Source organism: Colossoma macropomum, unplaced genomic scaffold (genome assembly GCF_904425465.1).
Source record: "Colossoma macropomum unplaced genomic scaffold, Colossoma_macropomum, whole genome shotgun sequence".
Classification (NCBI taxonomy): domain Eukaryota; kingdom Metazoa; phylum Chordata; class Actinopteri; order Characiformes; family Serrasalmidae; genus Colossoma; species Colossoma macropomum.
In genome coordinates, this window is record NW_023494807.1 from 4,595,623 (window position 1) to 4,612,140 (window position 16,518).

At 37.6% G+C, this 16,518-nt stretch overlaps 1 protein-coding gene across 1 annotated transcript in view; it reads right to left on the reverse strand.

Moving 5' to 3' along the window:
- Window positions 1-16,518, reverse strand: part of cdh7a (cadherin 7a) — a 130,190-nt gene that overhangs the window by 62,277 nt on the left and 51,395 nt on the right. The window contains exons 5-7 of the mRNA XM_036556515.1: window positions 10,195-10,362; window positions 7,464-7,651; window positions 3,415-3,668 (exon numbers count right to left, since the gene is read on the reverse strand). Coding sequence (XP_036412408.1) covers window positions 3,415-3,668; window positions 7,464-7,651; window positions 10,195-10,362 — 610 coding nt within the window. The remainder of the gene's footprint in view (window positions 1-3,414; window positions 3,669-7,463; window positions 7,652-10,194; window positions 10,363-16,518) is intronic.

Below are 16,518 nucleotides of genomic sequence, written 5' to 3' on the forward strand. Positions count from 1 at the left end.
CCTTTATTAGTCCCACAATGGGGAAATTCACAGTGCTATTTTTTTTTTAATTTGAGATTTGTAACTTTGGAATGTGTACTTTGAAAGCCTAAAAAAAATGTAAATGTTACTCAAGTTACAGATCTTCCAAAAAAATAATTACAAAGAAAAGTTGGGGCAGTAGGAGAAATGCAGGAAAACAGGTATTTCTTTGAATACAGTGCAAATAACAGATATTGAATATTTTAATTTTTATTTTTTCTTTAACTTAATTTTCATTTTGTAAATATTTGTTAATTCCAAAATTGATGCCTGCAATGCACTCCAAAAAATTGGGACGGGGCAACTGAGAAGTGCAAAATCAACTCCACAGCTGAACAGGTGGAACTAACAAGTGATGCTATCATAATTAAGTACAGAAGAGGCATTCACAAAAGTCTCACTTTTGAAAAACTGTGTCATTTAATAGTCCATTAGTTTAGGAGCAAAGTCTCTTAACAGTTGATCGCAAGGAATTTAAGAATTTCACCATCTATACTTCACAACATTTTTGGAAGATTCTGAGAATCTGGAGAAATCTCTGTGCATAAAAGGCAAGGCCGAAAACCAATACTAAATGCCCATGGCTTCTGATACTTCAGACAGCAATGCATTAAAAACCAACTTGCTTCTGTAATGAATATCACCACATGGGCTCAGGAATCCTGTGGAAAACTCTTGTCAATAAACACAATTTGTCACTGCATCAACAAATGCAAGTTAAGACGCTCCTATGGAAAATATCAATTACACCAAGAAACGCCGCCGACTTCTCTGGGTTAAAACTAATCGAAGATTAACTGATGTAAAGTGGAAACGTGTGCCGTGGTCCTTTCAAATTGTTTTTGGAAATGATGGACATTCGTTCGACATGTGTTCTTCGAGCCAAAGAAGAAAAAGACCATCCCGACAGTTATCCAATGCAAACTTCAAATGCCAGCTCCCTGTGAAATGTGTGGTGCATTATGAACCACAATTTTTGACAACAAAGAAACTGGACTGTTGAGCAGCTGAAATGTTATTTCAAACAAAAATGGGAAGAAATTCCACTTTCACAACTACAACATTTGGTGACCTCAGTTTCCAAATGATTACTTAACACTGTTCAAAGAAAAGGTGATGTGATACAGTGGTAAACCTGCCCCTGTCCCAACATTTTTGGATGTCATGTTGCAGGCATCAAATTCAGAATATGTGTGCATATATATAACAACAAAGAAGTTAATTAGTCAAAACATTAAATATCTTGTCTTTGTACTGCTGAATCTTATCTTTTGTCTCAACTTTTTTGCAATTCATTTTTCATTTTTACCCCTGATAATGTCGCTGGTATTTGCTAATTTGCAAATTAGTCGTGGGAACCTCTTTTGTCTCTTAAGCAGAGAGCACTAGAGCAACTCCTGATCAGGAAGAGTTCATGTTCTAAAGACCTTTATCCGGACGTCCTGCAGCTTAGGATAAAGAGATGCTTCCGTTCCATCATGTCTCCATTGTATTTTGCATAAGGGTGAAACATTTTCAGGGAGAAAAAAAAAATGTCCAACAAACAACAGCATCCAATCAGAGTCATTTCTCAGTAAGCCATGTGACCAAAACACAGTTAGTTGCGTAGCTGCGAACATTAATCTTGCAGCACAAACGTCAAGTGCGGAGCTCATTTAGGAAGACTGATATCTACAATTAACACGCTGATACACTTCTGTATTAGCTCAACATGACAGAAATAATAAGCCCTGCAATCAATCCTCTTTGTACTCTCTCAATGTGTAATATCAAAGCTAATCAATGATAATTCAAAAAGCGGTGAGAGTAATAGGCGAGAGAAAAATGGCAATTGTTTATGCTGCAATTAGGCTGGCAAGGTAGGCATGAATAATAACAGTGCAATGCGGCACACTGTGACAAAATGTCCCTGATGATGAATTGTGCCCCCTCCAATCAACCCCTCCATGCTCCACCCACAAATATGCTCTTACATAGCTAGTTTGAATAAGCTTGATAGAACCTCCGTTAACATATCGCTAAACTGTAGCATGAAATACTTACATTCAGAGTGTGCTATTAGCTGCAAATAAAAGAGATGACCCTTCATTTATTTAATTTCCAGAACAGCCATCAAGTACTTTATTGATTTTCCAGCATTAATAAAGTAGTAGAAAAAAGAAGAAAACATGTATTTTGTGAAAATTACACAGAAGCTCTGGTAACTAAAAAATTATGACGATTATCAGGATTTAATTTGTTGCATTTATTATATTATTCTAGTCAGGAGACTTGCTTACAGTTTTTCAAGGAAAATCTGCAGGGATACTTTTCCACACCTCCAAAATTCAGTCTTAAATGTTGCTTCTCACAATCCATGTAATCAATTTTAAAGTACTCATTTAATTTAGTAATTTAATTTAGCATTTCAGTTTCAGTGTAGGAATCCTTCCAGTGCAGGAATCCTTTTCACTTATTTTCCTTTGACTTTCATTTTCCTTATGTATGTGGATTATCTTATGGCTATTTTTTTCAGAAATGAAATTAACTTGTACTCAATGGCCCTTTTAACTGGAAATGAACCTCATCTAGATTACTGTATCAGTGCCAACACACTTCCGTGGAAGCCTTCAGATCCATTTTCTATGCAATATTTTTTTTTTATACATCATCATTCTGCCAATACAGTGATGCAATACACCTTTAGAAACCTCAAAATCTCAAGCTTCCATTTCTATAAACCACTTTATGAACCATTATTCACAGCAGTAATGATCGTGTGATTTGCAGCACCAAATGTGCAAAAGTTAGCAAATCTATGGGTCCTTCAAAGCCTTGCTACTCTCCACAGAGACTCATAATCCAAAACATGTGGTCTTGATAACACAACAAGAGTCTGAAATCAGTTAGAGATCTATGAGTCAAGTGGAAATAAACTCCTTCATTCTAGTTAATCTATGTCAGTAATTCATACAGTTATTCTAAGAATTGGGGAAAAAATGGGAGTGTTACCTTTGAAATGAGACCAAGATCATGACTCTAGCCCAAAGAATGTGGGAACATTGCTTCTTTTACTTGGGTATGCTATTTTAGGCAAAAAGTAGGCAGCAGTTAACAGGTTAAATAACAGAAGGGTAGTCTCTGACTTTTACCCAGTACTGTAGGTTGCTTTAGTGTTAACTGTACTGACTTTAGCTGGGTGGAAAACCTGTCACTGTTGTTTCCAGCCTGCCAAGTTTCGATTAACTGCAACAGTCTGGCTTTTCAAACTGCAGACTCAACGTGATGTAACGACTCTGAACTCCAGCCTAAATTCATTAGGTATAATGTGTCCTGCCTCGCAATTGTTGCTACAAATGAATGCATTTGTGAGTGGAGCATGGATAGTTGTCTGGAATTCTTACCAAACCCTACCTGATTGGACTGTTGGTGGAGTCGGGATCCAGAGCAGAGACGGTCCCAATGATGGTGCCCACTTTAGCCGCTTCTGAGACGGTCATCCTGCTGATAGGTGAGGAGAAAACAGGGGGCTCGTCCACATTCTCCACCACCAGCTTGACCATCGCCGTGTCACTGAAAGGACCCTGGGCCCGGAAGCGCGGGTCAATGTTCTTGTTGGACGCTTCGATTTTTAAAGTGTAGCTGGACTTTGTTTCAAAGTCAAGATTCTGAGGAGAAATAGACAAAACAGAGAGATGGTAGTCAATAAGCTAATTCATTCATTTGGTGTTGAAGTTCCAGTGCTTCTTTAGTTTTGCACTGGAGCTATCTGAACACCCTAAAGGGGCCAGAGGAAGGGCATTGTTGGCAGGGGGTTGCAGCATATCCTTGTAGCACAAAAAAGCTAAGGCCAATTCAGAGTGATACATTTATGGTAGGTCTATGCGAAGGAGGGAATCAACCGGAGAGACACTTTTACAGGACGTCACCAAAAGTCTATTCATATAGACGCTTGCATTTTTTCTTCACATGTGTTGCATATCAATAAATGTACCTTATACAGGGAGATTCACTCAAAAGAGGCCCAAAATATTCTGTAATAACTCTTGCTAGGACGAAGCAATCTGAACGAAACCTGCTCCTCAGTATATGGAGTTTACCCCCGTACCCCTTCATTTGTCTGCCAGAAAATGGAGATCACTTCCAGCATCACATGCAAGGCAATCTTTTACACATATGTTAAGGTATGTAGTATATTTTTTTGGTTCTGATTGCTTCATCCTGACGGGAGTTACAACAGAATATTCAGGGCCTCTTTCGGGTGAATCTCCCTGTACAATGTGATCCATGCATACCCTTCTATGTTAATTGAAATGGCTTTTACACCAGGTGCACACACCCGCAAGTACTGCAGCTTTTATTCATTTGTATAGATACCAATATATCATGTAGTGGCTACATCAGCCTCTTAGCTTCACCACAAATCTAATGAAGAAAACTTCAGACAATAATCTAAATGTACGGACTGCATTTAGGGTAAGAACTATGGGTTTAATAAAGGAGAAGAAAGTAGAGCAAGGATTCATATTCACATCCAACCCCTCCCCCCCACCCCCCCTCAAAAAAAAACAAAAAAAAACATCAAAATCTCACTTTGAAAACTGACCCAACCAATGAAAGTATGAGCAGAATGACGTCCTGAGCTGCTCCTTCTTTTGATGCTGGTTGACAGATCTGTGCAGTACAGTCAAAGCTGAATATTGATTTTAAGACAGAGATACATGATGCCAACAATGTCTTTTGGAATAGTTTCTCAAATGGTCATTCATCACACCTGTCCACTGTAATATGCAGCAAAATGAAAAACGGTCACCAGCACCAACTTTCAACACAAAACTTTACAAGACTGGGACAGCTGTACATGTTTTGAAGAGGAATGCCACCAATTTATTTACAAAAAGTTCTGCACAATTTGCTTGGATTACATTAAGATTCAGAGTGGTTTAAATTGGTCAGCACAAGATAGTGATAGGAACCAAACACCTGAAGTGTTCAATGCCCCTAAACACTACATCACAGAGGTAGCTAGAGGACTTATTTTTGGCCTAAATCATATCATCTTATTATTAAAATCCATCCATTTCCTGGCTGAGAGGTACATGTAGACTGTTCTAAGGCAAAATTGTACCCAAAGAAAACATATTTTTCCAGACTTACCATCATTTTACCAGCAACATTACGTATAAAGCCCACACATAGAATCACTGGTGGTTTTTAAATAAAAATGGCCATTTTTGTGCCATAGAAACCATGATGCCTGGTTCCTATCAACACCACTGTAAAGAAATAAGAGTCAGTAAGTTTCTCTACAGTGAACCATTTCACATTAAATTGGTCTGAATCAAGTGTTTACATTTCAGTGATTGAATGATACAGAAATATAAAAATACAGCTGAGTTTCCATTTATCTGTACTTTTAGTATTTTTTGAGAAATGTATCAGCATGGAGTTGATGACTTTTCCACCAGCTCAAAGGCACATTTGGGAGCTGATCCTGGGGAATTTTCAGCAGCAGCTGCATTCATAGCCACGGATTAACCTTCAGACATTATCTGCAGATGTGATCCCACACCCAGCTCTAATTCTGCCATTAGTTTACCCATCATTCTGCTCCCGCAGCTACAACACATCAGCAGCAGGAGTCATTCAGGTCAGAGAGTTTAGTGTGCAAAAGAAAAAACAGTCAAAAGTGTGAACATACCTAATCACAGAAGAGCTTTTTTTATCTTTACTACTTTCTGCATTTTACAATATAGGTTAACAATAATAAAAGTGATGCAGTAATTTTAAATGTTGGTCTTCTACCAATTAGAGCTACCACAAAACACACCAGATTGAAAAACACTTTGACAAGGACAAACATTCCACTAATCCACTTATAACATGCCATGTGTAGTAATTACAATAATTGTACAGATGATGCAATCAAACGATAATGATTGTGGTTAAAAGTTTGGTCCCACTTTATATTAAGCGTCTCTAATAACTGTGTAGTTACACATGAATAACATATGCATCAACAGTGTAACTCCTGATAATTTAGCCAGTGTTACAGATGTACAACCAGATGTGCAATTATACATGGGTGTCAACTTAACTTTTGCCTTATGTAATTACACAAGTATATATTTTCGATACACTACAGATCAGAAGTCTTTTCCAGCAGTTAAAGTATATTTTACATAACATTACATTCATGTTTAACATAATTACTATGGAATAACCGTGTTGTAACAAGGTAACCTAATCATATTGATTAATACCATTTCTGTAATTACACTGTACCTATAAAGCAATTACACAGGAACTTTTCTGCAGTGTAGTGTCTCTACTAATTGCATAATCTGATTCAACTCCACTATCTGTATGAACTGTAAAATCTGTACCAACTGTACAATCTAAACCAACTACATAATCTGTAACAACTGTAAAGTGTGAAGCAATTGCATAATCTGTACCAACTGTACAATCTGAACCCACTGCGTAATCTGTACCAAGTGCACAATCTGAACCATCTCTAATCTGTACCAACTGCATAATCTGTACCAACTGTACAATCTGAATCATCTCCATAATCTGTACCAACTATATAATCTGTACCAACTGTACAATCTGAACCAACTACAAAATCTGTACAAACTGTACAATCTGAACCGATTGCATAATCTGTACCAACTGCACAATCAGAACCAACTGCATAATATGTACCAACTGCATGATCTGAACCAACTGCATAATCTATACTAACTGCATAATCTGTACCAACTGTACATTCTGTACCAACTGCACAATCTAAACCAAATGCATAAACTGTACAAACTCCACAATCTGAACCAATTGCATAATCTGAACCAACTGTACAATCTGTACCAACTGTACAATCTGTACAAACCCTTCAATCTGTTCCACCTGAATATTCTGTACCACCTGGACAATCTGAACTGATTGCATAATCTGTACCAACTGCATAATCTGTAGGTACTACACAATCTATACCGACTGCATAATCTGTACCACCTGTACAATCTGAACCAACTGCATAATCTGTACCAACTGCTCAACCTAAACCAAATGCACAATCTGTACAAACTGCACAATCTGAACCCACTGCATCATCTGTACCAACTGTACAATCTGAGTGAAACAGAACACTCGTGCAGGAACTAGTAGTGGGCAGGACATGATTTTAATCTTTAGGAATTAATTGGACTGTGAAAAGTGGGCATTCCATATGACTCTGACAGTCAGCAGCACTTGCCTGTTTTGCAGAAAATCCAAAGATAAAAAAAAAAGGTCAAAAATGAAATACTGCAACATTCTGATGTGTATTTTCTGCAGTCTCTATTATTATTATGACTGTTTTTGGTACATAAACTATATAACCATTGCGAGTGGTCCAAAGTGGGGAAAATGAAATACATAAAGACTGGAAAAGCCCCTCCACCAGACATTCTGTGGCCCACCTTCTGCAGAGTTATGACTCCTTCCTGTGTATCTGCGTCTGGCTCGACCCTGAACACCCCGAGGCCGTCTCCTTCTATAATTCTGTACTCCATCTCTGCATTGGCTCCCACATCCGAGTCCAGGGCCTTTATCTTGGCAACCACCGACGCCACGGGCAGCGACTCCGGCACCGCAAACTGATAGGATTCTACACGCACACACAAACACACACATACAGAAATTATTGATGATGCTATTTCTCTTTTTCTCTTATCACCTGGCCACTGTGGCCAGGCCATGCTGGCCATATGCCCCCAACTCTGTGCTACATTAGCCTCTCCGCTGATAGAGCTAACTGTGTGGGCAGACCTGGATTCGCTCTACAGGTAGCTAAATTCTGATAGCAGTGTTGATATGAAATGTGCCATGAGGGAAAAGAACTATAATGAGTTATATATAGGTACAATCTCTTCCACACGTTAAAGACGCTATAAAAGAAAAACATCGGGGATTGAGTTCAGAAGGTGATCTTCCAGATAATTACACAGCTGCAGTCGCCAGCGTCATAGCCGTAGCAAATATTATGGTCATAGAAATACATAGATCTTCAGATAAAATGAAACATAATAACTTGTGTTGCTGTTCGAATCAATTAGATTCAATTCTTATAATATTCTGCACACTTTTTGGCCAAAATAAAGTTCTTGGCCTATTTTCATATGTAAAGAGGGAAGGAGATGTATGAACTGATTACAACCACTAATATTCCATAAATAAATAAATACAGATAAAATAAATTTACAACCTATTGTCCAATGTATTCATTGTATTTCAAATGGTTCACTGTAGAGGAACTTACAGACTCAGATTTCTTTACAGTGGTGATGATAGGAACCAGGCGTCACCATGTCTACAACACAAATATAGTCATTTTATTTACCACCAGGAAACCTACATGTGTCTTCTGAGTTTTTATATGTAATATTGATGATAAAATGGTGGTAAAACTGAAAAAGTATGTTAACTTTGGGGACTATTTTGCCCTGTATGTATATAATTTTCAACAATAAGTTTTAGGCCAAATTGTTTTCTTAGAACTATTGTAAAACAGTATTTTCAGACAGTATATTTATGACTTTCATGTTACAGCTTTCTGAGAGTTAGCTTTAAGTACAATCCAAAACACTTTGGACATCTGGTTCCTATCACTATCACTTTAACCAGTCCTGACTTACTAAATGTCTCTAAAACAGAGCATTTCACTTCAAAATACACTGAATGACCTTATTTTCTGACCACCTCATTAGAAGTTTTGACAAGTCATTGGAATTCACCTTAAAGTTAAAATGTTCACTGAAGATTACAGAAAAACTGAAATTTTACTTGTTAAGGTTTAAATGTCAGTGTGTAGGCTAAACCAGCAGTGCAATGCTAAACCATTAGCTTGATGCTAATTTAACATGTAAAAGCTATTACAGTGCTAGCAGAAATTAGCATCATATTAAGTGAGTGGCTGACGTGCATTTATGATAATATGATTTTAAAATGTAAGGGTTTAATAAACATCTTTCATCATAGGTTTCACAAGGTTCTCAGAAAGGTTTGGAGTGCTTGGTTCTCAGCTCCAGTCCAGACTGCAAATAGGCCTATATGATAGTTATACACCATGAGAATCAATATGTAGAGGTTTGGTTTAGTTATTCTTCTAATGATTGTTTTACTGCACATGTTGCACTTTTTTTCCTGAACCATGATAAAAGATTAGGTACATTAATAGAAAGAGTAATAAGCTCATACAAAATCTTAATTTATAGGCGCTTTCTATTGGGAGGTGTTTGTCCCAAACCTCTAAACTTCAACTTGTGAAAATTATACTTACAACAATACTCACATACTTTTTTTTGTTTGTTTGTTTCCTTTGTCTTTTTTAAGAACTTTTTAATTTCTTTCAAAGTGAAGTTGAAAGATGTATGTTTCATTATGAGCTTAATGTTTAAATAAAAAACTTTATTTAAAGAAATGCTGCCCCATGTTTTCATGTCACTAGTGAAACACAGAATTTTAGTCCATAGGCGGAGCCTTGTTCTAGCCACGCCCTTTCAGAGCCTTTTTAGAGCAGGAATTGAGACTGCATCTTTGTCCCTCATGGCCACATGATGAGCAGTTAGATCCCATTGTTTTGAAGTAAATGTGTCTGAAAATCAGTGTGAAATATTAAATTTAATATAAAAATCACAAATTTTCTACAATTAAGTAAACGTTTTTGTGTGTTAATAAAAGTAAAATGATTTTATGTTTGTGTCCCTGTTCAAAGCTGTTTGCTATTCTGCTATTGTTTTTGACTTATGCTCAAAATTAGCTAAAATTGTCACTACCAAAACAGTCACTGCTGAAACATTTGTTAAAGTTTTTTTGTTAGCGACAAAACGAAATATTTAATTTTTGGTTTTAATTTGACTTAGGGTCACTCAAAAGTCTGTCTAAAGTAAATCCATAAAAATGGATTTTGAACTATAAATTTGAACCAATGCTGTAGAAAGATTCTTATACAATGTTTATATGGGCACATGGCTAAAAACAAATTAATCCAATTCAATCAAATTATAGTAAAATGTGTAAATTTATTATGTGCTAAATCATCTCCTAAATAATCCTAACTCAGCTCAAATGGTGTTTGGGATTATTTGCATGTATATGAACTGAAACAGCTCTGATGTACTGGATGTACGTCTCGGAGTGTGACAGTCATACTTCTGGAGAAGCGTGGGGGGTTGTCGTTGACATCGGTCAGTGTGACAGTCACTGTTGTGGTTCCCGAGAGGCCGCCCATCTGGCCACCCATGTCCTTGGCCTGGATGACCAGCAGGTATTGGTCCCTTGCCTCTCGGTCCATGTTGGGCAGCGCCGTCCTCACGATACCTGCAACATCATATTTCTGTAATCAGTCTATACCCATTTCTCACTTCTCAGTATGTTCCAGGCTAATTAGGTAAGCCTAATTATGACAGGGTAAATATACAACTCCATATGAAATTTACGTTATGCAGCCAAAGGTTTGTGGACATCCCTCCTAATTATTACGTTTAGGTGTTTCAGCCACACCCATGGCTTGGGTGAATAAAACAGGTGTATGAAATCAAACACAAAACCGTGTAATCTCTGTCGACAAACACTGGCAGTAGAATAGGTCATACTGAGGAGTAGTTCAGTGACTTTAAACATGGCGCTATCAAAGGATGCCACCTTTGCCACAAGACAGTTCTTGAAATTTCTGCTAGATCTGCGTCTGCGGCAGCATGAGTGCTACAGCTCGAGCGCGCTGGCCTTTAATACATACATCGTTTGTGCTGTGAAGTGGAGCAGTGAAAAAGTTACACAGACATTCCTTTTTCCAGATGGATAGATGGTCCCATCAGTCACTCTGCTCAATAAAAACATCATTTACAAAAGTACACGGTACATTTGTTTATCCTCAACACCATTCTGACTTGTGATTAGGCAAAAGTGTCAAGCCTGATAGACTGACCAGGAAATCTGTTTGCAGCACCGAATGTTTGTTAAGTATTTTGTCAAGAACTAAATTAAATTAAAATAAATTCAAAAATATTTTTTACATTTTTATACAGTCTTCTGTTTAATTTTCATTGAAAAAATCAGTGTCAGGTCTATTTTCTAAATACTGCTTCAGTGCAGTGCCTGGGATGCTCTGCCACTTCGCATGCACAGCCTTTGTGAAAGCACTGACCAGTGAAAAACTTTCCGCATCGCTCGTGCCACGCAGACACAGTATGCGTGAATCGGGCCTAAGTGCTATTAATGTGAAATGGAAGCATCTAGGAGCAACAACAGCTCAGCTAGAAGTGCTGGACAAACTCACAGAGCAGTGTCGCCAAGTTCTGAAGCATGAACTGCATCAAATTACCTGTTCTCTATTGTATCACTCACCACAGAGTTCCAATTGTCTAATTGCACATTTCCAAACTGTATCTCGGGATCTTCACGAAATTACTTTCCATGGCCAAGCAGGTGTTCACAAGCATAAGATCACTATGCACAATGCCAAGCGTCGGCTGGAATGGTGTAAATTACACCATTATTGGACTCTGGAGTGGTGGAAACATTCTCTAGTGTGATGATTCACGCTTCTTTATCTGGCAGTCTGATGAATTCTGAGTTTGTTGATGTCAGGAGAACATTACCTACAGGAATGCATAGTGTCAGTGGTAAAGTTTGGTGGTGGAGGGATAATAGTCTGGGGCTGTTTTCCAAGGTTTGGGCCCCTTGGTTCCAGCAAAGAGTGATGTTAAAGTCACAGCATACAAAGACATTTTACAAAATTATACGCTTCCAATTTTGAGGCAACAGTTTGGGGAATACCCTTTCCAGTTCCCTGATTGGGCCTCTATGCCCAAAGCAACGTCCAAAGACATGTGCAGTAGCCTGCACAGAGCCCTGACCACAACCCTACTGAATACCTCTGGGATGAATTGGAACACTGACTGCATGCCAGGCTTTCTTGTCCAACATCAGTGCCTGACCTCACAAGTGTTCATTTGTTTTGACTGAATAGGCATATATTCCCATAAATACACTCTGAAATCTAGCGGAAAGCCTTCCCAGAAAAATGTTGGCGGTTATTAATGTTAATGGTTTTGAAATAGGATGTATAACTAGCTCATATGAGTGTTGTGGTCAGATGTCAGATGCATGCTTTTGGCTATATGGTGTGTATGGACCAGTTCATACACAGCATACATTAAAAATACACTGTAAAATGCTGTGTATTCATCATAGTTGTGCTGTCATAAGCATACACACATGCACACATGCTTTCTACGCTCATGGTCCATTTTATCAGCTCCACTTACTATATAGGTGCACTTTGTAGTTCTACAAAGCAACAGTGCTGTGTCTGATCCACTCAGACCAGCGCAACACACACTGACACACCACCACCATGTCAGTGTTACTGCAGTGCTGAGAATGATCCACCACCCAAATAGTACCTGCTCTGTGAGGGTCCATGGGGGTCCTGACCACTGAAGAACAGGGTAAAAAGGGGGCTAACAAAGTATGCAGAGAAACAGATGGACTACAGTCTGTAACTGTAGAACTACAAAGTGTTCCTATATAGTAAGTGGAGCTGGTAAAATGGACCATGAGCGTAGAAACAAGGAGGTGGTCAGAATGTTATGCCTGATCGGTGTATAAGAAATCAGCCCCTGGATTCTGACTCAATGTATAAAACTCCATCATGAAAAGTACTGAGGGCCGCTAGCTGGACTGCTAAATGGATCAGTCGTGAGAGCTCTTTCAAGACTACGGCTATGTCATAATTAAAGCAGGATTATCTTGTTTTAGAGTCACGCTATAGCATAGACCTTCTCCAGGCTGCGCTTGCAGTCTTTTACAAAAGCATACCATAATAATGCCTCTTCATGATAGGTCATCTTTACCCACGTCTGCGCCGGACTTGGAATTAATTTCCTCTCCGGATCCTTGTTAGTTTTGGCATTATCGGCAGTTGACTCATTCCCGTGAGATTAAACGGCCCCTCTTTTCTCCGTCCTGTGCCTAGACTGTTTGAGATAAACCCTAATCAATACAAGCTGCTATTTGCAGTGTCTGGCACTTGCTGTGTCCACATGCTGGGGGGGGGGGTTGGCAAAAATTCTAAAATTAGCCCGTATACTTAAAAAGAAGTTTAATCAGGGCGCTGCAATTTAGCCATGATGACAGACCTCATGTGGAAGGAGAAATGACCTCGGTTTACTGCTAGTGTGCTGATTGCATTAAAGATTTATTTTCATGTAATCAGGTTGTAATGCGCAGCGCTAACTCCATCCAAAACTTCATCAACTTGTTCCGCAACTTCCGCGAGGAAATTGGAGCAGAGGCCTCGCAATGATTCCGTTACATGTACCTAATGTGCATGTGCCATGTAGCGATTGCAATTCTCTATCAGACATACTTTCTGCTCAATCAATCAGTGCTTGCACCCCACATTCATAGTGGTGTCGCAGTTTCGGGCGCTTCGATTACCTCCTACAATAAACCCCTTCTCGAAATCTCTGTGTATCTCTGCATGTATGAATTACACATATAAACTTTGTAAGTGTAAATCACGTAAAAAACAAACGTTGCACATATATATGAAGTATAAACCGCAGCTATATACATCATAAGTATAAATTCTACATAAGTTGCACAAATAATGATGGTTAAATCACATATAAATCATACAAATAGACATTGCAAGTATGTCGCCCTTGTCCGAACTTTACAGGAGAAGGAAAAAACCTACTTCACTTTTAATGTAAGTCAATGGAACCAGACTTTTTTCCAAGTCATTTTGGGTCATTAATTTTAGTCCATTCATCACCAAATTCACATACAAAGTAAAGGGTAACAGATACTTTTAAATTATGTCAAAAACTGAAATATGTAAAAAAATGGAGATATGAGGTTTTCTTCCGACAACAGCGATATATATTTTGTATTAATCTAACTTCTCAAGTATAAATCACATATAAATTGCATGTATAAACCTTGTAAGTATGAATCATGTATAAATCACATGGATATACTTTGCCAGTATAAATCATGAACAGATCACAATTATGAACTTTGTGAATATGGATTTTGCGTAATTCAATCTTCACATATAAATAACCCATTTAAACTTTGTAAGTATTGTTCATGTACAAATTAGACTTCATAAGTCTTAATCACAATCAGTATAAATTATACGCAAGTATAATTCACATATAATTCATGCATGAATAGCTTGTATAAACTCTGTAAGTATAAATCATGACTAAAAAACACAAACTTTGTATGTTGCATGTTTCAATCACGTATAAATCAAACTTGATTATATGAATAACATATAAACTTTTCATGCATAAATTACATATAAATGACACATAAACTGTATGAGTACAAATCACTTGAGAAAGGGAGGCATAACCTTTGCAAGTACAGGTCATGATTAAACCACACATGCATATAAATTTCGCAAATATAATCACATTTGAATTTACAAACTTTGCAAGCATTAATCACACATATATATACTCGTATACACGTATACTTTGCAGGTACAATATAAAGCACTTACAAATCACTTACATTGATTTTGCAAGCACAAATCATGTAAAAATCACATGAATAAACGTAACAAGTATAAATTATATATGAATTTGACTTATAAACAAATATTTTGAACTTTACAAGTTTGACTCACGCACATCAACTTCATAAGTATAAATCAAATATAAACTTGTCTAATGTCTAATTTTTGCAAATGGGTCAATCTACAGAAACGTCCACTTTTCTATCTCTCCATAGGAGTCACTGGTGTTACCAATCTTCATTGCTGTTACACATAAGAAAAGTAACACCAGAGACATTTTTAATGAAAAATGCATTTTACAAAATGGCTGATACAGAGCATCAAACCACATGTTGTCAATCATGGAGTATCCACTAAAATATGTAATTTAATCCATTTGTATTCTATTTTTTCTAAAGTCGGTCACACCAGTGACTTCAGCTAAAAGCTTCATATGAAATCATGAGCTGAATGAGAAAATCTCTGATAACTGAAAGACACAGTGGACTCACCGTGTGCTTTTCTTCATAGATCTTCAGAAAATATGTAAAAGGAAGTCAAGTGATGTCATCAGTGTGATTTTTATTTCAAAATAAGAGATTTTTTGTTACACAGTAACAACACTGACACGACTCCTGGGGACAACATTATTATCATTATATATTATGTATCTTTTATGTTATTTAGTTCATATATTACATAGTTATGTGTAGGTCATTGCAGTTAAAATTGCAGAAAAACATGTTTTTTACTTCAAAATATGGAACTTGCCCATTGCACATGACTGCGGGGATGAGCACTTCTGTGGTGCTTGGAATTCTAGATAATTGAATTAAAAACCAATCTTGCTAAATTGATGACTCAAGAAGGTTTAATTGTTAAAATAACATTTTTTTAAATATAAAATATAAATAAATTGCAACCCTAACATGTTTTTCAAGTGAAATATATCTGTAAACGCTAGGGACACAAAAATGAACGTTTCTGTAGAATGACCCAAATATAAATCGCATTGTTTTTTTTTGTACTAAGTATAAATCACGTATAAATTGCATGTATAAATTCTGCAAGCAAAAATCTGCCTCAAATCTGAATGCTAAGTGAAGACTTGATGTGAAAGCTCAGAGTGGAGAGATTTTGTTCTGGAGTGTCTGAGCTGTCATGGCTGCTCAAGCTGCATTATTTAATCTCAGGATTGTACTCCTGTGTGACAGGCCGAGATCTATCACGAGACCCTACCACAGCCTTATGAGATACAGCTTTTCGTGCCACAGTCCTGGTCACATTTGAGGAATCTAGACAATAAATCCTCTAAAAATATTCCACAGCATAATCAGCACATCTCTGGAATGTCAGGAGGTCGAGTAACTTGCTCGCACTCCAAGGCTATGTATGCTGGTGGAGACGTCTTGGAGTGCAGGGATGGAGCAAACATCATACAGTGGATGCCCTCCCTTGACAAGCATCAGCATTTTGAGTTGAGTCACAGTCACATGATTTCGCCTTGAGTGAGGTTCAAAAGGGTGAGCTGACACATTGTGACCGGTTGCCCTATCAGTTGACCTAAAAATAAGCCTTACTGTATGGAGGATAGAGCAGAATCTTATTTTCCAGCCCCTGCTAACCTATATGCCAGCGTCACTCCATTAGACAAATACTCACATTTGACGTAACCTCTAAAAATGCTACATAGTTTGGAAACTACATTTTCCTAAACTTTATGTAGATGAACAGCAAACATAAGACTACACTCTGAAAACTAAAGTTGCACAAATGGTTCTTAGAAGAACCACTTTTGGTTCCCTAAAGAAAGGACTGTTCTTCCAATGGAAGAACTGTTTTGAAAATGAGATATGCAAGTTAACCTTTTTAAAAGAGAAGCCTCTTTCTACAGGCCCCCTCGTGGCCATCCCACCAGCAGAATGTAAATCGACACAGCTATTTTTAAAAACAATCAAATA